At 33.8% G+C, this 27,936-nt stretch overlaps 1 protein-coding gene across 1 annotated transcript in view; it reads left to right on the forward strand.

The window, feature by feature from the left end:
• Positions 1–19,191: 19,191 nt before the first annotated feature.
• Positions 19,192–27,936, forward strand: part of LOC147074766 (uncharacterized) — a 61,346-nt gene continuing 52,601 nt past the window's right edge. The window contains exons 1-2 of the mRNA XM_085943246.1: positions 19,192–19,374; positions 27,581–27,617. Of these exons, the coding sequence (XP_085799372.1) occupies positions 19,192–19,374; positions 27,581–27,617 (220 nt within the window). The remainder of the gene's footprint in view (positions 19,375–27,580; positions 27,618–27,936) is intronic.

Below are 27,936 nucleotides of genomic sequence, written 5' to 3' on the forward strand. Positions count from 1 at the left end.
AGGAGTGAATTGATTCAGGATGATGATGGTCTACATCAGTCTTTCTCAAAGTGGGCGATAACGCCCCCTTGTGGGCGCTGGAGACTTTCAGGACTGTGATTTTTTTGTCTGGTTCGCGATGTCTAGTTGATTTCCGTTGTCACGTGCAAATTTGCGAATTATATTTGAATTATAAGTAGGTACATAAGTACTCAAGTACCTAATTAATTTATCCAAATATTATTGCCAGTCATTCGCGAGTTTTGAATTTTGTCAGGTGTATTTTTAAATGTATCTGAAACCGTGGATGGAATTTAAATTAGATTTAGTGGTATATATTTTGTCAGTAATGTATCCATACAACATATTTCTTAGATATTGGAATCATGAAAGGAAGATAAAAAATACTGTATAAAAATGTGTGGTGCAGTCTTTGTGTAGCCTAGGGGCGGCATTTTGTCTAGGGACGTCACTGGCTTGGAGTCCCGTATAGACGGTTAAATTAGAGTTGCTTACGCATGGAATAATGTGGATGCGGCTTTATATTTCATGTAGGTACGTAGTCCATGGTTATTTTTTTTCATACGTTGCTAACTAAAAAGAGAAATCGGCTGCAAGTTACTGAAGGCGGCGACTTACGGCTGTTTTTAAGTGAATTCGAGCCTGTTATTAATTAACAAACTCGTCGAAATGCATCAGCTTCATCCTTCACATTAGATAAGTTTTAAATTCAAAGCATTCTTTTAATGTTAATAAAAATACTTCTAAATATGATTAAGTATGAGTTTTATTTCCTCTCATTGAAACATTCTTTGATCTCAGAAATAGGATATGGGTCACACTCTATCTATACTATGCATTATAATAATGCATGTTTAATAATTATATTTGCAATAACTGATTTTAAGATACGCAGCAGATGGTAATATAAAAAGATAAGTTAAGAAATATGGGTAGCACTAGATTTTTTTTAAATCTCAAAGTGGGCGGTGGTCGAAATAAGTTTGAGAACCTGTGGTCTACATACTTTCTTCACATAACAACGTGACAATCATTAAATATTATTTCTTGTCGAAAGGCCTTCCCAATATTAATTCAGTACGTTAATCACATGCCAATATACTAAAGATGAATATGGGAATCTAGCACGAAAATAACAACTGCAAAGAACAAAAAATCAGTGCAAGTATGAAACCAAAGTACCTATGTAGTGACATTCCTTTGCAGAAAAATGCAACCGATGCACTGATGACATACAAAATTCAACACGTTTTATAATAATATTATGTAAGTAATCACCTCTAGAATCAACTTCAATAACGACTGGTACGTCCCGCGGGTTTTCAGGTCATGCGTTGTCTAGGGGCGGCAAACGAAGGAACGAATACGAATATTATAACTTTTGAAGAATTCAAAATCCTGGTAATCTATCCTAATATCCCTATTTTTGCATAGTAATAACCAATGGTTGTTTATCGCACAGGAAAAATGCTGACAAACCTGTCAGGTAGGGATTGCAATACCGATATTTCAAAACAGGTACATATTCAAATATGTATCGATACCGAAATGCCGATCTCAAAAATCCAAAATATAAGTATTTTTGGTATCAATGTATCTATATTTTTTCTTAAAGTCAAATTCTGTAATGAAAAATGATAATTATTAATAAAAATGACAGTGGTAGTATTAGTGGATTTTTTGTGTCGGCCTATAGCATCGCGGGTCCCAGGCTCGAGCCCTGGGTCTGGTGAGTACACAATATATTGTTTTTCAATGTGTGTATGAATCAGAGTATGGACATAATAGGTTGAGCAGGTGGCTGACATCCATTTCTCGTAAAAACAAAATCTGTTAGTACATACCTCCACTGTGTGGAGGCCCATATGATCTTATTAGGATCGGATATGGTAAAAAGAAAAGAGGACAAGTATGTTACAGTCCCCTTTGATGTTAGTTGCAAGGATTTCTTTATGCTTTGTGTAAGTTTCATGATCAATCTATGAGAAATCCGCATCTATTTAAGAACTTGGTAAAATTTAATGATTGCTTTACTGGTTTGGACTGTTTCGAGGGACTTTTAAATTGTATGACGAACCGATGGCGTCTGGACCCGAACCCCCCCCCCCCCACTTTCTCATGACTTATACTTCCATATCACCTTCCCACTTAGGCTCTAGGTTGAAAATGATGTATTTAATATATTCTAAAAAGGTTTTTTTTACATATATTATCTAGGTACCTACTTATTTATTTATCACTATATAATAAATATACAAACAAGTGAATATCATTCGATCTAATCTTATGCGAGGTAATCAGGCAAAGGGGCGTATCAGTGTAGTAAAAAGTGCAAAAAAGTGCAAAGTTATAAAACGTCTCTACTCCTTGGGTCCTCAGTTACTGCAATTATTTATTTATTTTATTTATTAAGGAAACAAACAGTTACATATTCTTGATTACAAAAATTAAAAATAGAATACAATATACTTATAATAATTATTAATATAATATATTTATTATATAGTTATTGCAACCAGCAAAGTTTCCATTAATATATAAATGTTACACCGAATGTGCGAAATTGACTATTACATGAAATGGGTAAAATTTTGGCTAATTCATGTAATAGTCAATCCCGTTGCCTTATTCATGAATTAGGTAAATTATCTGCCGAGTGCGTGAATTCGCCAGGGTATGTAATTTTTAAACTGTCAACATGACAGTAGAAAAAGTAAATTTAATATGGATGGTTTTATTAGTTATAATTGGACATAATATAATATTATTGTTATTAGGTTAGATTAGGTTAGGTTTTATAATTCTGAATTCAACTGAATGTCCATTTTGAGGTTAGCTAACAAGTGTCAACAAACTATCACAAACATACAATCGACCATTGCACGATTAATACCCAAGCACGAATCAAATCGCGAAAATACCTTTTAATAAAATTCTTCCATTATAGTTCTAGATTTTTTTGGGCGTAGTAAATGGATATGAACGTCATTGTAGTTATTGATTGGTATATTTTTATATAATCAATGACATTTGACGCATTTGGTTAGTTTGATTAGTTGCAAAAAACACCACCGGAGCGCGACCATCTATTTTGACCAATGCATGAGCATTTGACACATTTACTTTAGTTGCAAAAAACGCCACTGTAGCGCTACTATCTAATTTTCCCAATGCATGAACTAGGCAGAAAAATTTCTGCCGAATTCATGCACTCGGCAGATATTTTGTCTAATTCATGAATAAGGCAACGGGCTTGCATTTTTCATGATTTGGGCAAAATTTTGCCGATTTCATGTAATAGTCAATTTTGCACATTCGGCGTAACATATATATTAATATGTTGGTCAATATATTCCATAGTAGATACCAGAGCTCAGTGGTGTGCCTACTACATAATTACCTACGTGACTACATGCAGTAGTCATATCGAAACTCGATCGCCAAAACGTGTTTAGTCCAGTGCGAAAAGTGACTGGCCCACATTATCGTGGATGAGTGCACGCAGTGTTTGCTTTCAATCCAAAAACATGTGAATTATTTATATTTATACGGGCTGTGCCATAAGTAAAAGACAGAGAATAAGACTTACGTCGCCTGAGAACTGTAGTGGGACATCTAAAAAACATGGTATTGAGATATTCAGGTTTAAAGAAATTCATTATTTTATATTCTAAAAACTTGTTAATCATATTTTCATAATACATAAAGGAAATATTTAAAGAAAATCCAAAGGCATACGACCATATCGTCACTGTTCTGGCAAAAGAAACTAATTCGAAAAAATGACATATTGAGTTAGTTATACCGAAATGTTACTTATTTCAAACTTTACCGTCTGGAAACCTTCTTAATAAATAAACAGTCTTTATTTTAAAGTAATCCTTTTTACGATTACTTAATAAACTCACATGATGGACCATTTCAAACATTTTAACAACTTCAAAGTCAAATTACTCAAAACTAGTATTCTTCAGTTAGTGTGTTCTGCCAGAACAGAGACGATATATTTCGTCAGGAACATATAATTTATTAAATTATTTTAGTGCTATAGTAAGACATGTACGTTATCCCAGTTTAACATTTAACATAGTGGGAATTTTTATTCAATGTTATACTAGTATATTTCTCATACAAAGAAATTTTACTAGTAAGACCAAATATCTTAGTACAACACTTAATACTACGAAAAATAAGGAATTTTATAAGCAGATAAAAAAGACGTTTTTTTAGATATCCCACTACAGTTCTTAGGCGACATGGTGTTGGTTAGATTTTAAAAATCAATTAAATCCTGCCTAAACCAAACCATAATAGTTTTGGTATATTTCGTACGATACGATAAAATTGTGCACACTTATTCATTCATACTTAATTGTTTTTGTTAGATGAAGAATACATAATATTACACAATAATTGTTGGTTCATTTTTTTGGATTCATCAACACCTGCCTGAACCAAACTATAATAGATATAACGTTGTAATTCTATCTATAAAATATCCAAAGTTATGTATAATTTAATTGCATAATTTTAGATAGTTTATAGATAGACTATTATCTATTATGGTTTGATTTTCGCAGGGTTTGATTGAATTTTAAAAACTAACCAACACCATAGGTAAATAATAATTGTAGTCTTGTTTCAATGAAAATAAAAATACGTATGACTGACAAAGTTTAATGTGCACCATTTATGGCGGATCTCAACAGCCTACTTCCACACTTCGCCACTGGATAATACAATAAGCTATTTTTTATTCAACGAATAATTCACAAGATTTAAGAATGCAACATTCTTTATTTAACATACATAATTCCTAAACACCTCAGAAATATTTTTTTTGCTATGGTCCTAAGATCATAATATCGTCGGCTTAATTCTAACACATCGTAAATCAGTTTAACCTAGTGTTCAAGAGGCAGTTAAAACTAAATATTTCAACTTACAGAATCAAATTCATGTACTAGTTACTTGGATAATTTTTCATTATTCTAAATTATACTTTAAACAACATATTCAATAATTTTAAAATATAATGTATATACAGGACTTACATGTTATTAGAACTCGTTGATATACTACTAGATGAGCAGTTCCCATACAAGTGTCATTTTAAAAATGTACCACAAAAGATATAACGAATATCGTCTTATAATATTTCCTTGTAGGTATAATGCGTTAAGACCGTTAACATGGATTCCCGAATTTCACCCGTATTGCCCTGGCTGAAAAAACTAAATTTGCGTTCTTGGAATAGTGAACCTAAAGGTGGCTGCAACGCAAAACAGACAGAGCAAGTCGTCATGCGCTGACTATTAGTTAGAGTAAGATGCAAGCTAGTTGGCCTTACTCAGTAAGTTTTAACAAAGGCCGACTCGCTGAAAATCGGGCGTCATTTTAAGAAGCATATGATTCATCCAGTAGTATATCAATGTTAGAACTATAAAGCGTATGAGTTACATGTTATTATCGAGTCAATAGTATTCGTAACAAAAGAGATAAAATGTGAAATAATGTGATTTATTTCGATTTTTGAACATTAAGTAACATGTTATGAAATCAGAATAATATTCAAGGATATTGCCAATTATGGCATTAAAATATTCGACCAGACTTCGTTGGGCAGGCCATGTCTCAAGGATGGAAGACACCCAACCACCAAAGAGGCTTCTCTTCAACAGACCAGAAGGGAATAGAAGGGTCGGGAGACCTAGACTGCGGTGGCTGGACTGTATAGATAGAGACAGCATCCCTGAGACTAAGGCGGTGGAGGGAGCTTGCGGCAGACAGAGGGGAGTAGAGACTTTCCTGGAGGTGGTCAAGACCCACATTGGGTTGATGATGATGATGGCATTAAAATATTACATTTAATAAAAAACGAAGGATTGATAGAAAAAAAATCAAACAATGGCACTAAAAGGTAAAGGATTAAAAAAGACATTGGCCTACGCGGAGTGAAGGTTGTATTAACAGAGTTTTTGTTTTTGCTAGAAATTGATGTTAGCCACTTGCTCAACCTATTAGGAATTCGAAACTGGGACCCACTTCATTATAGACAGACACGTTACCCGTTCGGCTATCGTGGGCGTTAGAAATATACCGTCTAGAAAAAAATCTTGAAAATAGTATTGTACCGGGCGGGACTTGAACCCAACCCGCATTCATCGGACTTCTGTCATTGTGCTTTACCAATTAACCCGTACATAATTACGACGAAATTAATCAATAGTCAAGCAACTGAAGCGTTTCATTTCAAGCGTAAAATAAATTAGAAATAATAACTCTCAATGGATTTAAAATATCCTAAATGAATTTATTTTTTCTCAGTTTGTTCTTAAACGATATATATTTAGATTTTAGGATTACAATAATTATAAGTTACAAGCAACATTTTCTGTTAGAGATTTCAATATTTTAAATGTAATTTATTTTTCTTCTTCTTCTCTTTCTCTCTGTTTCTCTCTCTCTCTAAAATATGTAAATACTTAGGTGCTATTTTAAGTTCGTATCCATATTTTTATTTGTTTTGTTAAACATTGTCAAATTCATTTTAAAACATTTATTTTGTTCCATTATTTATTGTGCGAAAGAAATTTTATTTACTCAGTTATTATTTTTATAAGGGGGGTTAATGTGCAAAGTGTATTTTAAACAGTGGGTTTTTGTCCAGGGGATAATTATTGTCCTAGAACCCTACAAAATATTCAATTAATTAATTATATCTCAAACTGCGAAATCATCAGAATTTAACTATTGAATTAGACATATTATCTTTGATGATATCTATCACGATATAATAAATCTCTAAGGCAGCATCCAACGAGATTAATGTTACAATAATGTATGTAATAAATTTAAAGCAATGTATGATACTTTCGGGTATGCTGTATGTAACGATGTCAATACGCATTTTTATAAGATTAAATGGTTAATTTATTATACCGAATATTTCACACGAATGCGAGTTTGCCAAAAATCGACTATGAAAATACCTGTCTCACAAAACGGAGGTGATTCAATTTTATACCATTGGGGATAAACCATGGAAGTCCCATATTTTAAAAAGAAATTACTACGCACAATAATAATATGTAATTACATATTTGCACTTGCTAAAGACGAGGAGGAAACACATGTCATGTACATTAAAAATTGGGTAATAAGTGATAAAAAATAAAATGATTTTGAGACCCAATGATAGTAGTGTAATCTCTTCACATTCTTCACTCCATTATTGATGATGATGATCACTGAAATTATAGACGTTGCCAATTATCTCTTTCCACCGACCTAGAGCGATGTTGGCTTCAGTTATTGGTAATTCAGTCGCTTTATTGATACGTCCTCGCGATTTCCTTCCTTCGACCCCGCTGGAAATTAATCGTCTCTCCGGGCTACTCGGATTTATTCTTTCCACGTGACCGAAGAATTGGAGAATGTCTTTCATTCAGCCGAAAGACGTTCTTTGATGACAACTCTTCCGGTATAGTATAGTATAGTATAGAAAAAAGAAATACAGAAACACACACGCTTTGAGAGAATCACATAATTTTGAGACTTCACCGGGGATCGAACTTGGACCCTCTAAAGCCGCATGCGGCCAATTTTATTAACTCTTTATTTCGTCACTTCGCCTTTTCAGATCTTGACAAATGAAAATTTCATAAACTACAAACGAGATTAACATGATTTCAGTATTTAATTAAATTAACCAAGTACTTAAAAAACATTATAACAATACCTACCACAGTTGAAAAATTTTGGTCGAAGTTATACGTTGACCAAGAATAAAGTCATTTCAAAGAATTGGCAACAATTGCTTTATTAATATTGTCGATTTTTCCTACTCCTGAATACTGTGAAAGATCTTTCAGTGTAATGCACTTCATAAAAAAACAAATATCGAAGCCAGTTGATAGATGCAAACTAAACTTAGAAGAAAGTATACTAAGCTTAGAAAGTATACTAAACTTAGAAAATAAGAAGCAGCCATACAGCTCGCATTGGAAAAAGGAGTATTGAGGAATTTCCATTTGCATTATTTTTAAATAAATAGATATGTACTAAAATTTTCAAATGACTTTTATTAAATGAATTTGTCGATAAATAAATTGTCTATAAAAAATTTAGCTTTATTTTTTTCAATCACAACAAAAGTGAAATTTGATGCGGCCACCAGACGTTTCCATAGAACTGTCAATGTCAATTGTGCGACCACAGTTAAATTACACGTGAGAACCACTGCTATAGACTGTACTATGACGGCACCATTCTTAAATATTATGTATATTACATAAATTTAAATAATATGTATATATTAATTGTCACAATTGTGGCATATGCTCGTAAAACCACGTATAATAAATAAATCATTGCACTGATTAGTTCTTCTTCTACTTTGACCATGTCCGCCTCTTATTTGGAGCAAATCGACACCAAACGGCGTCTCCAAGCATCCCTGTCGCTCGGAAACCCAAGTCATGCCATAATTCCGTAGTTCCGCCGTAAAACACTGCGTGGTTCAAGGCCTGAACAAAAATGAACCATAAGTGCGAGTGAGTAAGCATTCGGCACGCTTATATCTCCGTACTTAGAGTAAAATAGATTCTCTACGGCAGAATTAAATATTTTTTGAAAACGTAGCCGGTAAATATGGATTTGACTGATTACATTCATTTAAAAACTGCGCGTGTTGTTGAAAAATATATATTTTTTTTAAATATAAAGTTAGTGGTAAGTATTTTTAGTTATTTTAATACAACATAATATGGTTAACTGTGTTGTGTTTAAATTTGATAGCCGTACTGAGAAGCAACATGATGGTAAAACGTTTCATAGTTAAGTAGATAATAATAAAATCGAGGTTCTACTGTGCGTTATACGCAAGAAACACAGCTTCATTTTGCCGAGGAATAAGCGCTCTCTACATATCATTACTCTGAGGTGTAGATAGTATTTAACGGCCTTTCACGATGCCAGAATCCGATTGGCTTGAAGAATAGGCAAGCTAGGTTGAAATTTTCTCCCTCTTCAATTGCAGCTTCTCATCACACTGATAGTAAGAGGTGATCCTGGACCTGGTTCTGCCACATACTGCAGATGACTCAAGAGATAAGTTCACCAGGAATAATATATTTTCCAACTTACTTAATAAAATTGACTACCGCGTTTTAACTTTTGATTTCCAAAATTAAATGAAATAATTACAAGATAAAAAGAACTTTTTATATACCACGTTTTTAAATTTCTGTTGAATCATATAAACTTGACAAGTATATGTATTAATAATTTTGGACAAATAATGCAATTGTCAACAAATCATTTTTTTGCTATTTTGCAACAAACAAACAATTAATATAGAATACATATAAATGTCATTTTGATTTCCATAGTAACGCACGTATATATTAATAATTCAGTTGCTATGACCACCCCCTTAGCAACCAATAATATTGGATTGGATTACGGATTTCTTCCGAAATAACTTTTCATACAAAACAGAATTAAATGAAAATGAATTCAATTCTACTTAAAGATGGCTAGAAGTATTAAAAGAATGCATTGGCATCGTGTTCTGATATATTCTAAAAGTTTCAAATGTCTAGCTAGTCGGGAAGTCTTAAAAATCGATTGCAAGATTTGTACTGGACAACCACCGGACAAACAAGAATACGAGTTAATAAAAACGTTGTAAAATAACTACATGAATACTATGTATAATAAACAAGTTCCCGTGTTCCAAGAGTTCCTTCAAGAGAGCACTTTCCATTATATATTTAGGTTGCATGCTGGATATGATAACTGGGGATAAAAAGTTTCAAATGTCTAGCTAGTCGGGAAGTTAGTTAACAATCGATTGCAAGATTTGTACTGGATAAAGAACCACCGGATAAACAAGAATACGAGGTAAGAAAACGTGGTAAAATTTACCACCGCGTTTTACCTTTTGAATTCCAAAATTAAATGAAAACAATATTATGTATTAATGGAATATAATAATATGCGAATGGACGCAAACTGTCAGATTCGAAAAACTTGGCCCAAAAAAAAAAGTGGAACAATTTAATTCCGAATCGTAAAATGAATACTCCGCGAAGAAATATTTAACGCAAGCATGTGATATATGTATCATAAATGGCCGATGGCGGTTTCACTTGTTCTTATTAGTTTTCGTGTGATTTTCTTTGTGGGCTCAATTCATTTTCTATTTATTTAGGGTCAAATATTTTAGCCACCAGACATGCTAAAAACTTCACGTTGATATTATACTGTCCACGCAACTTTCTTGCACGATCAGTGAGAAACCAACTGGCATAGTTTTAGTTTTTTTTTGTTGTCCACCAACCGCCTTGGCAACCTTGTTCAACACCCACACAAACCTTATGTGCCCTTTGATGTTGAGTTGAAAGTGTCGCAGGAGAAACTCTTCATTACCTTTGTTTTTCTGCATTAATGTAATAAAAATAATCAAAATAATAAACGATGACCACAAATAAAGACCTCTCCAAACCAACCACCAACCCCCGCACCACACTCGTTCTTAATCGAGCGTATCACGAGGCCCTACGTCTGGATGTGAAGCATCTGCAGTTTTGTTTACCGCTGGTAATGCTCTCAAGTGAGCTTTGGCTGAGTTTACAGAGTTGACATACGTTAATAAAAAGTGCCATAGGAGAGGCATAAAGAATTAACATAAAAGAAAAAGAATTTAACTATAAATATAATACAAAAACCAAGTTAAATAATACGGACATCCAAAAACTATATGAATAAATCTTGACTTCCGCAATATGACAGTCGAATGTATTACAATACAACAGTAGTTGTGTTACGAGTATATTATGCTTTACAGGAAACCGCCAGTGCTCTAAAAACTTGTATTTTTTGTATTCATTCTTTCATTCGCTACCTTTTATAATCCTCCGCCCCTATGCAACGCATATCCTGCATACCCCCACGGGACGTCACCGGAGAAGACGTGTGAGAATGTTGAAAGTATTACCTACTGCCAACTGAAAATATTTTAATGTTACATTCTTAAATCTTGCGAATTATTCGTTGAATAAAAAAATAGTTAATTACAATTGTTAGCAAGTTCAAGTAAGTTACAAACAAAAAATCTTGGAGTGATCCCTGTCGTCGGTTAGTAATTAAAATAATGCATACTTTTATTTAAAATTCAAAAGCCGATAGCCAATAGTAGCTAAATTTAAAAATCGCTTCAGAAAGTATTTTAAGAGCCATTAGTTAAAATTTGTCGTAATTAACTATGGCGCCTTTAGCATTGTGGTTAATGTGCATGGGCGCGAAACCCGAGAGAGGCAGGTTCGATTCCTGGGGGGTTGTGTTTTCAAAATTCAAACTTTTAGAATATATCAGAACACGATGACAATGCATTCTTTCAATAGCTAATCCATCCCATAAGCTAGGCTAAGCCATCTTTAAGCAGAATTGAATTCATTTTCAGTTAATTCTGTTTTGTATGGAAAGTTATTTCGGAAAAAATTCTTAAAAAGTAAAACACTATTATTGGTGGCTAAGGGGGTCCTAGCAACTAAATTATTAATATATACGTGCGTTACAATGGAAATCAATATGAAATGTCAAAATGACATTTCAGTATTCTATATTTATATATATCAAGCACAAAAAAGTATTTATTAATACATAGAATTGTCAAGTCTATATGATTCAACAGAAAATTTAAAAACGTGGTATATAAAAAGTTCTTTTTATCTTTTAATTATTTTTCTACAAAAACGATTTTTCAAGTGTGTATATGCATGAGATGTTTTCAAATTATGTGCATTCAGTATATAGAAAGTTACGTTCTGAAATCTTCTGTCTTATTCGTTGAATAAAAGAAATAGTTTATTAAAAATATTTGCTAGTCTCAATAAACTGCTTAGTATTGGAGGTTATTATTTAGTTTAAGAAGGCAATATATAAGCATGCATACGACTACAACTGCTTCGGATGATAAAACTTTCTTTGAGTAACCGTATTAAGGCCAAGGACATGTAAAAATAATTAATAATGCCTGCCGGAAATAAGGTCCTGTTCCAGATATACTTCGCCTACTTTTATTTATATACATCGAGTTATACTGGCTCTGTTTTCGGTAAATAGGTACTATGCAATTCCCACACGGACCACGATCATTATGGACATTATTAATTACTGTTTGGTCACGACCTACAACAGTAATATCAAAACAAATTTTGTGACAAGATGACATGACCGGGCATGAACGGATTTAGGACGGGCGATAAAAGTTGAAGAAAATATTACGATTACGAAGTTACTGAATTCACAGGCACACAGAAAAATGAAGGAAACAATTCGAATAGTAACAACTCAGAAAACGTAGTTTTGAGATATTCATATTTTAATATTTTACAATACACAAGATTTGACAAGTTTCAAAAGGCAACATGTCAGAATGTATCTATTCGAAATTGAAACGTATGGTAATATCGCTAGTTTTAAATGGAAACACTTCGAAATAGATTTGTACAAAACTGGTTTTTGTTTGAAAGTGTGTAAAATTTCATTTCGGTTTTTTGGCTCTCAAGGTATCTAAATTATTTTTTTCGAATTGTTTCTGTACAAAACTGACAATAGCTATCTCGAAATGTCCAACTTTTGACTTGTTACCGTTCAATACTGGGCCATCGAATTGTTAAATAATTATATAAAAACATGGAGTTTCTTCAAACAAAATCAGACAAGGTTGCTTTCTGCAGAATGAAGATCATAGAATTTTCATATTTTGTAGAAAGCAGCCAGCCATTCAAATACAAACATATCTTAAATAATTCATTGTACATATTATATCATTGAAAGTTTTATAAAATTATAGGTATATTATTATATGCATCATTCAAAAACAAAAAAATAGTATAATAATTATACATTGTGTAGAATTAAATAACCACATGTAACACATAAGTGCTTATATTATCTCAGTTTGAGGTTTGTGTGGACTGTCTGCTTTCTGCATAACTACGCTCAATTGTTTGGGGCGGTCCATTTCTAAAAAATATCCATTATAATTTATGCTGTGAGAGTAGGCGCGGTTAACAATATTTAGCAGGTGCCACTGAATTCCACCTTTACCCCGCCGAAAACTTATAGCTTCTCGTCGCTTCAACCGCGGATTCTTACAGTTTTCCAGGTACATTCTCCATATCCAGACACTCCGAACTTTGAGTCTAGCTATGAACATTTCTAGTGAGCTTGGAATCCACATGGGTATGGCGGGGTCTGCGTTCAGACAACTTGGAGTCGCATGGAGGTCAAAGCTGTATTCTGTGAGGACCAAATGCCTTTTGTTTAACGCGTGCGTGCTACCTGTGCTTCTGTATGGCTGTGAGACATGCAGTGACGTCCCGTGGGGATAGGCAGATTGATCTTCGCTTGGGGGAGGCAGTTACTCGAAGGCTGGCAAATCGAGGAGAATCATTTGGAATAGGATAGAGATAGCTACCTTAACTCATTTAGTGCTGACAACGCGACTGGCGCGTTTGCATTAGTTGGCCGTTAGATATAAATAACATGATATTTAAATGTGGTAATTAATTAGTAATTATCTGGTCAGCATTAAATGTGTTAACTTAGTAATAACGAAAATATATTTTCATTAACAAATTCAGCTCACTGGTTTTTTCGGGTTCGCGATATCTTGTTTACTGCCGTTGCCCTTCGACGTCCTCGATGACCAGAAACGACACGGGCAGATTTGCGAATAATTAGTTTGATATTTTGTTAGTAATGGATCCATACAGCACATTTCTTAGATACTGATTGCACTGATTGCACTCATGAAATGATGATGATTAAACTGGCGCTAAGGTCCATTTAGGTCCATGGCCGACTGCCCAACCATCCTCCAGGGGTCTCTGTCACACCCAGCTTCGCTGCATCCCTGCTGACGGCGTCCGACCATCTCTTCCGAGGTCGAGCCTAGAGAGGCACTCATGAAAGGATAATAAAAATACTATATAAAAATGGGGCGGCTTTTTGGCGCTGCTTAGGGGCGGAATTTTATCAAGGGACGTCACTGGAGACATGGCATCTTACTAAGCTTAAAAGGTCTCGGCTTTTGATCTTTGAGAATCGATGTCTCTGCCGAATCTTAGGGGTACATTGGTACGACCGCGTTACAAACACCCGAGTTCGTGAGCAGATACAACAGCCTTTGGTGATTGAAGTTATCACGAAGAGACGCTTTACGTGGCTGGGACACGTATTCCGGATGCCGCCAAAGAGTGCGACACTTCGAACCCTTGTGGCACAGCCTCAATAATCGAGTTAGCTATTATCTGGCGTTTGCATCAATGGATCACTGACTAAGTGAAAAACGGATATGCGAAATGTATTATTGGGTTACATGTAAGTTGTACGTATGCAGTTCATCGTGGGACACTTATTCGTGCGCCGCAGTACGTGAAACATGAATTCGTATAACATTTTATCAAATGACGAGTTCTTCGTTGAACATTTCACCGTGGAATACATTTGTACGTATCTTACAAAATGCGGCGATAGTTTGCAAATAGTACTGTTCCAATTAGATTAACCCTAACCTAACCTAACCTAACCTAGTAAAGACATCTCCACATGTTGTAGCATACGTACAAATATACTCCACGGTGAAATGTTCAACGAAGAACAACTCGTCATTTGATTAAATGTTACACGAACTCATGTTTCACGTACTGCGGCGCACGAATAAGTGTAGTGCGGTGAACTGTTTACGTACAAATTTCCGGATACGGTATTATTGCGGTTAGTTCCTTACCGAGTTTACTTTAATTTGACACTACGGAAAGTAGATATTTAATTTGTAATTCTATATCTATAAATGTATGTTCAATAATTAAATTTTCCATCTAATAATATTCCTGAATGCGGAACTGTAATGGGAGTTAACATGACTTACAAAATGCCACAGTAAGGTGTGTGGGCTTACACAACGGTATAATTCTACTTTCCCTGAGGTTACTTAGACATTGTACCTCACTAAATTGATTTGACATGGTATTTATATTGTCTTCTGATTCCTTATTGTCAGTCACCTTTACATATTAGTATCTTACTCATATTTGCGTATTGAGTATTAAGTAGATATATATGTGAATATTGGGTACATGTTTGCGGGGCCGCGCCAAGGGTGTCTGCCGCAATGGTGCCACCCATGGCTCCCACATCCTGAAGCGGGTCCCCTATCTATCCAGTGATGTCCTTAGAAAAATACCGCCCCTAGGCAGCGCCAAAATGCCGCTCCATTTTTTTTATACAGTATTTTTTATCATCCTTTCATAACTCCAATATCTAAAAAATGTGATATATGGATACATTAGGATTTATACTAACAAAAAATATCATTAAACATACAAAATTAAATTTATTAATATTTACTTTGACGTTAGTACCTAATACATTGGCTTCTTCAACATTGCGAACCCAAAAAAAATACTTTAATATTAATTAATTTAACACTTTTATATTAATAATTGTTAATACATTTTGTTTCCAAACAGTGAGCTAATTTTTTCTTTGGAAAGATATTTTAGTTATAACTAAGTTGAGATAGCTATTTCTATATATACGAAATAATTCTCCTCGATTTGCCGCCCTTCGACTAACTGCCGCCCACAAGCGACGCTCAATCTGCCTACACCCACTGGACGTCACTGTATCTATCACTAAGGTCAAGGATAGTGTGATGCTCTTACATTAGTGTTTCACAAATTCTACACGGGAATTATCATTTAAGCATATCAATCATCAATATATATCAAAAAAAATTGCAACGCACTACCATATATTTAAAATATTTAATGGCCCTGAAGTGAAGTAGCGCCTAAGTAACTTTTTTTTACTATTAGAGTACTTAATGTAAACTTAACTTAACTTGGGATGTGTGTTAATCTCACTTAGCTGGTCGATCTGCCATGCCGCCCCCCCCCTATGCCCGGGCCCCTCATGGGGCCATGGTGCCAAGCCAAATCTCCTCCCCCCAAAATACGTTTAGTGAAAATATGAAATCAAAATATAATAAAAAATTATGACTTTCTGAATTATAACATGAAGTGACTTGAAACGATTGATATATGGTGAGGGTTTTCGATAGGCTATAAGAAGGTAGGTACAATTTATAAAAAAATATTATATGTATAATACAGCTGTGGCGTAGTCGACTGTTTTACTGTCCGTAAAACAAAATTATGAGATAAATTGTTTTTTTCTTGGAATGTCGTATATTTCTTCTTCTTCTTTGTCGTTCCCCGGGATTAGGGATTCCAATCCCGGGATCCCGAGCTATTTTCGATACCTATGAATCCCGGGATTGATAAACATAACCCGGAATTTCGGGATTGATTTTTTTATCAATTTTTATGGAAAATAAAATAAAAGCAAAAATATAACAGAAAAAATACTTTTAATAAAAAAATAACTACATTAGAAATAAAATGAGTTTGAATGAAGTTTGATTTATACCCATGTGTAGGTTGCCGATTCATTTTATTTTTTCACGTAAATTATTAAAAATGGAATGATTGGAAAAAACAATGCTTCGCACTTTTAACAAAGTAATTCCACCATGATATCATACGTTTTACGGCAGTTTCATATTTGTCTGACTAATTAGATTTATGAAGCGGAAAGGCCATAAGTACGCCATGATTATTTGCTTTAATATCGCTAATCCATTCATTAAGTCTTTACTATTAGAAACAGCAAGGATTTTATTTTTTACTCTGTTAAACTTGTGTATTTCCAAGATTGAACGTATACAATATTAACAATAAATGTATTAAATTGTATAAATTATACTAGATTTATTTTTGACCGATCTTATCAATGTTATTTGTAATTATAAATTTTTGATATTAACAATGGAAAAAATGCCAATCCCGGGATCCCGGGATTGTCAAATTGTAGTCCGGAAATCGCGGGATCAGAATTTTGGCTCGGGATTGGATTCTCGGATTACTCGGTAGGGCCAAAATATCGCCCCATTTTTTATACAGTATTTTTTATCGTCTTTTCATAGTTCCGTTATCTAAGAAATGTGTTGTACGGATACATGACTAACAAAATATAATTAACACTAAATCTAATTTTATTTAAATTCCATCTCTGCTTTAATAGACAGTATTGCGAGTCCACGGTTTCAGATGCATTTAAAAATACACCTGACAACTTTCAAAACTCGCGAGTGACTGGCAATCTATAATTCAAATATAATTCTCAAATCTGCACGTGTCATTGACCTCTAAGGACAACGGAAGTAAACTAGACATCGCGAACCCGACAAAAAAATACAGTCCTGTTAAACCTTTTATGTTAATTAATATATTTTGTTTCCAACCAGTGAGCTGATTTTTTATTGGAAAGATATTTCCGTTATTACTAAGTTTGCGTAACTATTTCTACATATACCTAATGATACTTCTCGATTTGCCGCCCTTTGAATCACTGCCGCCCCAAGTGACGCTCAATCTGCCTACCCCCACAGGACGTCACTGTCGTTTCCTCATGACTGAGGATCGCGACCACCTAGAAATTTTATCATGTTTTGAGCGACAACTATCTGAAGTACACGTGTGAACAGTCTGCGCGGTACATAACATGCTTTCGATCTAATTAAAACATGCACAAAACTACTCAAGAATTTTAATTAAATAATCAAATAATGTGGGTAGATATAGCTTAATAATAATATGTTAATGTTTTCAATTCAGGAAGAAGACTATGCTTTGTTCAAATGTCTGTATTAAATACCTGAAAAAAAACAACAACCGTAACGTACGAATATAATAATATCATTGTGAAACAAATCGCAGAGCTACGGGGCGCCGCGGCGCACAGTATGTAAACCTCTGAAATCTAGTTTTTTATTGCAATAATATAATTTCTTAGGTACATCTTAAACTTGGCATGATAAATTTAATCTTGAATACTATACGTAACTGTATTACGTAATTCATAATTAAATCAATAGATTTGCATTATTCTGACCATAGATAACTAAATCAATTAAATTCATAGACTATGACGTATAAATTCAATTCATAAAAATAGTCTACCGGTTTTGATCTAGTTTAAAATATAAAACTACTGTAGAGGAGGGGTCGGCATCATTTTTAGACTTTCGGACCACATTCAACTTTTAGTTTTAAATATTGGGACCGTGAGTAGATAGGGATTGAAAAATATTTTCTTATTAAATTTCAATATTTAAAAAATGCTGAGGTCTGACTTTAGCCATGTCCGATCCTAATAAGATTATATTATGGGCCTCCGCAAAGTGGAGGTTGGTATTAACAGATTTGTTTTTGCTATAAATTGATGTTAACCACTTGCCCAACCCATTAGGTCCATACTCTGACTCAAACACAAATTTAAAAACAATATGTGTATTTGCCAAGCCCAAGATTCGAATCTGGGACCTACGGCGTTATACTTAGTAGCAAAGGGTGGAGGTGGGCTGTTAAGATCCTCCATAAATAGTGCACATTAAACTTTGTTAGTCATACGTCAAATTTGTTTTTATTGAACTAAGACTCGAATTTACTAGTTAATTTGAAGTCAAATGAATTTATTGGTTAGTTTTTAAAAATCAATTAAACCCTGCCTAACCAAACAATAATAGTTTTGGTATATTTTGAACGATACACGACAAAATTGTGCACACTTTTTCATTCATACTTATTTGTTTTCGTTGGATTAAGAATACATATTACATATATTGCTGGTTACTTTTTTTTTAAATCATCATGCCCCGCCTATACCAAACTATAGATAAAAAATATAATTCTATCTATAAAATATTCAAAGCTATGTATGGTTTAATTGCATAATTTTAGATATTTTATAGATAGACGATTGACTATTATCTATTATTGCACTGTTTCCCCAACTTTATGACTGTTTTACATTAGACAAAGTATCTATGTCCATTTTAAAACGTGAGGTGCAAATTTAAATAAAATTAACGCACGCAAATATTCTATCAAAAACTCATGGTGGAAAAGGTTTGTTTGCGAATGTATTATATTGAAATTTGTGTAGTTAGTTTGGTAATCTTGGCACTTTAAGAAGGCTCAGAGCAATCATACACTGAGTTTAGAAAACAAGTGTTTGCGACGGATAATGGGCGTACGGTGGTGCTATAACATTATGACTAACGAGGAGATATATAAGACAGGAGACCAAGCAGTCTCGCATCATGCTGATAATAAAGAGGCGACGGTGGACCTCGGCTACGAGCTGCTCAGCTACGTACTGTGGATTTCTGAAGAGAACTTCAACCTGGCTTTCCCGTTTTTAAAGCCGGATTCCGGCATCCTGGAAGTCCGCTACGTGATGCTAGCATAACATGAAACGTCCCAAGAATACTGGAGAGCGACAGGGATTATTGGAGTCATCGTGTGTCCATATGCTCCAACTAAAGCGTATATATTTGACCACTTAGTTTTTGCGACGTGTAAATGTGTGTCCCTGATAACTATCTTAGAAATCGGAACATCAGTAATATTGTTCGTTCTGCAGAACTAACTTACAATTGGTTATGCCAATTGGGAAGGCAATAACTGTGTTCAACCAACTCGCTTCGGATATTGATATATTATAGGTATATAAGGTCTACGTAGTTAATTTGGTGTATGTTATTGATGTTTTTAATAACTTTTTTTAATTATTATATACTTACTATATACTTTATACACATATTAAACGTTAATACAGCTATATAATCATGTTTGCTTCCCCTACCCCCGCCCCATTTCATGTTGTAAACCGCATGAATTTATAATTTGTATATGTCAAAATGGATCTCTTTTTGGCAAAGTGTTCAACCAGTGTGTGCTTCCCGTAATCACAAGCATATGCGTGTGAAACATGGACCCTAAGTAAAAGAGAGATACAGAAACTTAGAGTAGCCCAACGTAGTATGGAGAGGTGCATGCTGGGCATAACGCAAAAGGGCAAAAAGAGGAATATTGAGTGGATAAGGAAATAGTAATAGAGTTCGCTAAAAACTTCAAATAGAAATGGGCTGGACACATAGCTCGAAAAAGGGACAATCATTAGACACATCTAGTAATCCAGTGGTACCCAAGAAGTACAAAACTTCCGCAAGGTAGACCTCGAGGCCGCTGGATCGATGAAATGATAAAGTTCTGCGGAAGTACGTGGAAACGCAACGCACATGACTGATAGAAGTGGAATCAACATGGAGAGGCCTTCGTCCAGCAGTGGATAGATTCATGCTGATGATGATGACATGTCAAAATAAATAATTTTGAATTTGAATGGGTCCACGGGCCCTTGGTTGCCGACAACTGTTGCAGAGTAATACGTATTATCAATTCCGGTTGCCGGTCACTCCCATTTTTCGACCGGAACAATGACATTAAACAATAAACATTGAAAGTTTTTTTATATTAATAAATTTTACATAATTGCAAATGAGTTTAATATTCTTCTTGTCTACAAATTGTCTAATCTTGTATAATTAAATATATTACTTGATTAGTCTTTTTCTACAGTAATTGAGAAATTAAATTTGAAAATTTGCAATGCAAAATAATTTTTCGAACAATGATTTTAGATTATTTCATATTGAACAATTGATGGCGATTCAATGTATTACAATAATTTTATTATTATTATTAGCGAGCAATAATTAATATTCTGTACGTTAGCGTATTGGCAACCTATTTTGACGTTCCGTTATTATATACGTGTGGCATACGCGATGTTTTGTATTTTTTTTTTAAATCTAAATCAGAGGTCAGGATTTTTTTTCGTATATGGGGATAAACAACTCAATCCATGTCAGCATCAATATGCGGCGATATTAAATACATTACCGCAATTCTTTAACATCCATTTCCCGTAGTGTCCAATTATGGCAAACTCAGTAAATAGCTTACTGCAATATTATTATTTCCGCGATATCCATTTTCCACATATCTAGGGATTGCAATACCGGTATTTCAAAACCGGTTTCAAAAATCCATAATCCCGGTATTTTCGGTATTAAGAAAGCATACACTCATCAGCATTATTTTTTTCAATACTTACCACTATATTGTATATTAAATAATATATATGCTTCCAAAACGTATTGCAAATGTATTGACTGAAACCAACAAAAATTAAATAATATTAAAACAAAATCTCTCAAATATATTAAGAGAATTGTAGCCATGAATTAATATATTTCGAAAAAGAAAACATTCATGGCAAATATTTCCAATAATTATTATTCTATAATAATAAATTGATCAAACTTTGATAGTAGGTACATCCAACAAACGTTAAATTTCAGAGAGATTTTTCTGAAGATAGTACCTATTTGTAAAAATTAGCAGTTCTAAAATATTTTGATCTAAGTATACACATTTACAAAGGTCAACATAATAAATGTAGGTAAGTACTTTAGGTTGCTATAAAATAGAGTTTCAAACAGATTTTGATAATTATATTTATTGATAGGTACTTTTTTCTATAAGTAATATGTTTTCACGTATACCGGTATTCAATAAGGAATACCGAAATACCGGTATTGATATATTCATACGGTATTGCAATCCCTAGCTATATCCATAGCTATATCCTCAAACTCCATATAGTAGCTGACTCAATTACCACCAGGGCCGCACATGAGAACCACTAATCTATGGACACTTGTTGTCTTGTTAGTATTTACTCAGTAAATTTTACTGAGACTAAAAATGAAAGGGCATGGTGTTCTCACTCTGCCTAAGGCGGCTTTTTGTACAGGAGTACAGGTAGCACGCATGCGATACTTATTACAAAGTAATTTACACGAGTATTAATGTGAATTAGATTAAAAAAACAACGACAAGAAAGTCATTTTCAAATTGAATTATTTGCGTGTTGTCTGTGTTTATTTATATTGTAATGTATTACTTGTTATTTGATGGCACACGCATGCGGTTTCACTGTCCACATGAGTTGCAAAGTGAATTAAAACTGCGACAGCTTTACGAGGCCTCATTAGTGGGGCAGTGTAACATAACTGTTAAAAAGTCATTCATTTTATAATTATGAATTAATTTAAAAAGAAAAAAATGTAAAAATTCAGTAGATGTAATGTCATTGTATCACTTTTCGCCGAGCCTAATTGGATTTTCTTGGTAAGTGTTTGAATATTTTAAAAGGTAAAAAATTAAATAAAAATGCTTGAGAATTACATTCAACATGATTCATAATGATTAAATCAACATGACACATAATACTGTTTTTAATAATAAATTTCTGTAAATTCTGTAGTTGTATAAATCTCTTTTATTCGGCAGAACCCTTGGGATATTTTATTTACACTTTTTACAGAATCTAGATGAACTCCTACGTAACCGCGATACGTCATATTAAGGTCCAAGTAGAAAAAAATCCAAATATATCTCAGTGACATCCTTAGGCAAATCGTCGCTAAGCATACTTTTACGTAGGTAAATGAAAATCGACGCATCATGGCCCCCACATCTTGAAGCGGCCCCCAAGGCTAGGATATTTGTCGCCCCCCCCCTACCTATCGCCAAGGTTAAAGGCAGTGTGACGCTCTACAGTAGCGTTTTCCAAATGGCGTTCACGGTAAAATTAAGGTTATTTAGTGTATTTTTAATGCTTACATCCACTCTAATTATGGAGTTAATTATCAGTGACATAATTAAAAAATGGGTCTCACAATCACATATTTGAAAGCATAATTATTATAAAAAGAAAATAGCGCTTTTACTTTTTTTACTATTAGAGCAAATTTGTGATGTGTGTTTATCTCACTTATTTGGTCGACTCGCCACGCCGGGCCCCCAGGCTAAAGCCCTATCAGCCCACACCTTGTGGGGCCATGCATATTATATAGTCCATAGAAAATACGTTACAGAAAAATATCTTAATGGGATAGTTATTGGTGGCGCTTTTCGCAGTGGACTGTATAATTTTAAGGATGATGAGTCCGGATATAGGGTGGGGGCGATTTAACTGAATGCCAGACACTGACCTTTTTGATGATGGCTCCGTGGTCTGGTTTCACTGTCACTCGCGCAGTATTGTTTGTTTTGGGTCAACCTATTTACGGTACGTGGTACACAGTTTTATGGACATCGACAGGTACTTCTTTTTTTACGATAATATGTTTTGACGAATATCGGTATTAATACCGGTATAATAATACATATCGAAATACCGGTATTGATATATTCATTTGGTATTGCAATCCCTATGCATACAGTCAGACATTATTAACAACTTTAAAAAGTGCGTTTTTATATAATATCAGTGTAAAAAAGTGTATTAAGTCAGAATACATAACTAGTACTGTATTTTTGACACTCAATGACGGTTTATCGCATATACAATTTTTATCAGGTGGACTCCACACCTGGCATCGCTTCAGCGTCAGATGAATCCTTGTCGACTTGTTTTAATACATTTAAAACACCACTAAAATTACCATAATAAAGTGCTCCAATTTTCGCCGGTGTGTCAGTAATACCAACCTCATTTCCGACAGGATAATCAACATTCAACCTCCATTTAAAAGCAAGTTAACATTCTTTCTTATTTGAGTACAGACATAAATACCCGCGTATAAGATACATGCGTACCAATAGTATAAAGTAATACTTACAGCATAATATTATAAATATACCAGAAGTGAGGTAAAATTTCTTTTCTGGTTGTGGCGGAATCTAGGTCACCATAAATGAAAACTCGGCTAACGGGATAACAGGCTTTGTTGGTACCCCAAAAAGAAATCAAGACCCCGGGTAATTATTGAGTTTACCTTACATGGCAACACTGCAAATAGATATCTTATTTGGTGAAAATGCAAGTGCCTTTTATAGGCAGTTTTTTTTTTTAAATTTATATCCGCTACAGAATAAAGAATAATGTACTATATCAGTAGCAAAAGGTGGAGTTAGGCTGTTAAGATCTGCCATAAACAGTGCAGATTAAACTTTGTTAGTCATACGTTTTATTGTTTTTATTGAACTAAGACTACAATTTACAGATGATGTTGGTAAGTTTTCAAAAATCAATTAAACCCTGCCTAAACCAAACCATAATAGTTTTGGTAAACTTTGGATGATACGACAAAATAAAATTGTGCACATTTTTTCAATTAATAGGTATTTATTAGTTTTCGTTGGAGTAAGTATACATAATATTATTACACATATTCTTGGTTCATTTTTTTAAATTCATTAAGGCCTGCTTAAATCATACTATAACAGATATAAAAAATAGTATTCTCTCTATAAAACATCCAAAGTTATGTGTGATTTAATTGCATAATTTTAGATGTTTTATAGATAGACGAGTATTTTTTGACTATTATCTATTATGGCTTGAATTTCGCAGGGTTTAATTGAATTTTAAAAACTAACCAACACCATCCGTAAATTGTAGTCTTATTTCAATGAAAACAAATACGTATGATTGAAAAAGTTTGGTGTGTACTATTGATGGCGGATATTCACTGCCTACCTCCACCCTTCGCCTCTGCTGCCATGTATACTGATTAGTTATATATTATATTATAATGTATAGATATCTCGAACTTATCTTCGGATGGTTGTCGTTTCTTAACGATTTCCTAACAAGCGCTCGAAATGGACATTAACGCACCGGAATGTGCACATACCCGATATTTATTTTAGTGAGTATATTCGACAGCTTAATAATCCTAGCACGATAAAGCTGGTAATATTAACATTATTAGAAGATTGCATCTGGCAATTAAATGTATAACATTCTTTTTTATGTGTATGAATAATTATTATAGTTTTATTTCCATATTCAATATTTATGATGAGTTGCACACACTTTCGTTAAGAGCCACACGTGGCTCGCGAACCGTAGTGTGTCCTAGTCTAGACTAGAATCTACAGTCTAGACGCTCTTGCAGGTATGAGGGCTATTAATTGGGAAAGTGAAACCGACGGCCTGCTTTAAGTGGTCACTCCAGCGCGTAAAAAATACAAATTATTTAGAAGAATGAAGTATCACTTCTTCTTTTACATCAGGACCTCATGGAGGACTTTTGAGGATCATGGCCTGGCTGATTTATGTGGTTACATGTAAACTGTACGTATTACATTTCACCGTAGCACAGTTCGCCGAGAGTTTTCTTATCTGAAAGAGATGATAAAAATACGCGTTGTTCTGTATTTCTAATTTAATTAAACACATATTTTTTACTGTCTTTCTCTTGTATTTTGGTAGTTTTTATTACGTGTTTTAAGTCGGTTTACAGAAAGCCAGGCGGGAACCGTGCCAATTTTCATAGCTAATTTTTGGCAAAATTCATAAATTCAAAAATGAAAACCTAACGTTACCTAACCTAACCTAACAAATAATCTAGTATATCGGCGATTTTCAAAATCTTTTTGCGGTTATCCAAAATTATATATTTTCTATAATGAAAATCCAATATCCATTAATACTTTCGACCGAAGGTACTTGATGGAATTTGAATTTAAATTCTAATGGATTCAAGCTCTGTACTATTCCATTTAAGTCGTTTTTTGCGACCCGGGTTTCGCCTTTCGGCATCTTCAGGCGTCGTGTACACTCACCAAAGGCAAACACACACTGACAACGAACACCCTTAACTCTACCTTATATAATAAAACAATACAATAAAGTAGGTGAAAACTCCATTACCTACCTATTTAGTCAGAAATTACAACAAAAAGTACAATAAACAAATTATGAATAGCTGAAGTGTCAGTAAAAAACCCAATTAGTAAAAACCCTATCTTATTAATAACAATACACTGGACAGCATATTATTATAATAAATCGTCAAACCTAATAATAGGTCAAAATTCTTTATAACAATAAAAAAATACTACACTCAAGAGGTGTAAATCGTCAATTCTAAGAAAAATAATTAATCGAGTTAACTAATGAGATGTCTATAATAATACTACTTACAAGGTACCTACTTTTATTTTTATAACATTATTTTTTAACAAAAACAAAATTATACATATAAACTCGCTTAATATAATATAATATATAACTCACCTAATATAATATATATATATATTATACAATTATGCATACCTAAATCCTCATCCCTAGACTCTCATACAAATATATATAATCTCATACAAACATATATAAATTGTGTGTCAATACAATTGACCATAATATAGTCTCATATGTAAAACATCATATTATAGGATATAACAAAGGGCTACTAGGAAAGCTGAGTTGATCGTTCAATATAGGTAAGCTCTGCAACTGTGCTCTATTTATTTCTAATATTTCTTGGTAGAATAATTTATAATCACCCGTATGACTGTAAAGTAGTTTTGCACCCTTTTCAATAAGGTAGAGTTAAGGGTGTTCGTTGTCAGTGTGTGTTTGCCTTTGGTGAGTGTACACGACACCTGAAGATGCCGAAAGGCGAAACCCGGGTCGCAAAAAACGACTTAAATGGAATAGTACAGAGCTTGAATCCATTAGAATTTCAATATCCATTATTGTTATAATATACTCACCTATATTCAGTGCTTATTGATTAATAAAGAAATAATCAAATACCTACCTAGATACTAATTCTTATTTTCGCTAAAAGGGCATGATAAAAACGTGAGAGTTTTGGTTCGTGAACTTTCTCTTTTTAGTAAAAGTAATTTAATATACATTGTATTTTACACCTACACTTTTAACACATTTGCAAATATGTATAATATAACCAGGTTTATGTTTTATTAAAGTATATATATTTAGCATAATTATTCTTGCTGAACTTGCAAACTCCTAAACGTAACATTTTTTTGTAATTAAAATTTTTTTTATTAAAATCAATAATTTAATTATACTCATATTTGATACCTCCCAAAATGGCCGCGCGAATTAAGCGTCGGCCTATAACGTCGTGGGTCCCATGTTCGAATCCTGGGTGTGGCAAGTACACAATATATATATATTTAATTTGTGTATGAGTCCGAATATTGGCCTAATGGGTTTAGCAAGTGGCTAACATCCATTTCATGTAAAAACAAAATATGTTAATTAACATCGTAAAGGAGTAGTAGTTGTGAAAAATATGCTTCTTTTTAAGACTTTCATATAATTTAATAATTGCATGACCGTTTTTAACTGTTTCAAGGCCCCCTTTTAAATATTTTGATGAATCCATTGCTTCATTTTTATCAAAGGAACTTGTCAATGGATCTCTAGACATTTATTATGTTAATCATTTTGATAACATTTTGGCTCTTCACAATTAGTTATGCTACCGATAGAGCATTTTTGCCATTCCGTTACCAATTCAACCATACAAAAAACGTTCTGCGCATCTATTATATACACGAGGGTGTTATCGGCAGGTAACGAGGGTAGTTTATCATATTTATGTATTGAAGCGGTTGTTACAATAAGTTAACCGTCTAAACTACACAAACACGGCCTCCAAGCCAAACCCGCTTCGCACCACACTCGGTCATAATCGAACGTATCACGAGGCACTACACTTGATGTGAAGCATCTTGTAATGTAATCTCTGGTAATGTCCCAGGAGCAGTTACCTGAGACTGAGGTCGCTATGCTCTCAAGTGAGCTTTGACTGACTTTACTGATTTTACTCTAATGCAAAGAACTGTCAAAATCGCTAGGTATGTTTTGACACCACCTCTCTTGGCTGTGCTACTTTTAGAGCGAGATAAACAATTTTGACAGTTTAGACGGCTAACTTATTGTAACAGTTATTATAATACCTCTATACATAAATATGATAAACTACCCTCGATAGCCGCCGATAGCAGCCGTGCGTATAGAATAGATGCGCTGAAATCTCTATCAAATGCTACACAATAGTTAATAATGTCATTCTTCATTCGTCTAACTCAGTGGTGGCCAAACCGTGGCGCATGC

Source organism: Rhyacophila brunnea, unplaced genomic scaffold (genome assembly GCF_057557595.1).
Source record: "Rhyacophila brunnea isolate RB1 unplaced genomic scaffold, BYU_Rbru_1.0 scaffold_15, whole genome shotgun sequence".
NCBI classification, from domain to species: Eukaryota; Metazoa; Arthropoda; class Insecta; order Trichoptera; family Rhyacophilidae; genus Rhyacophila; species Rhyacophila brunnea.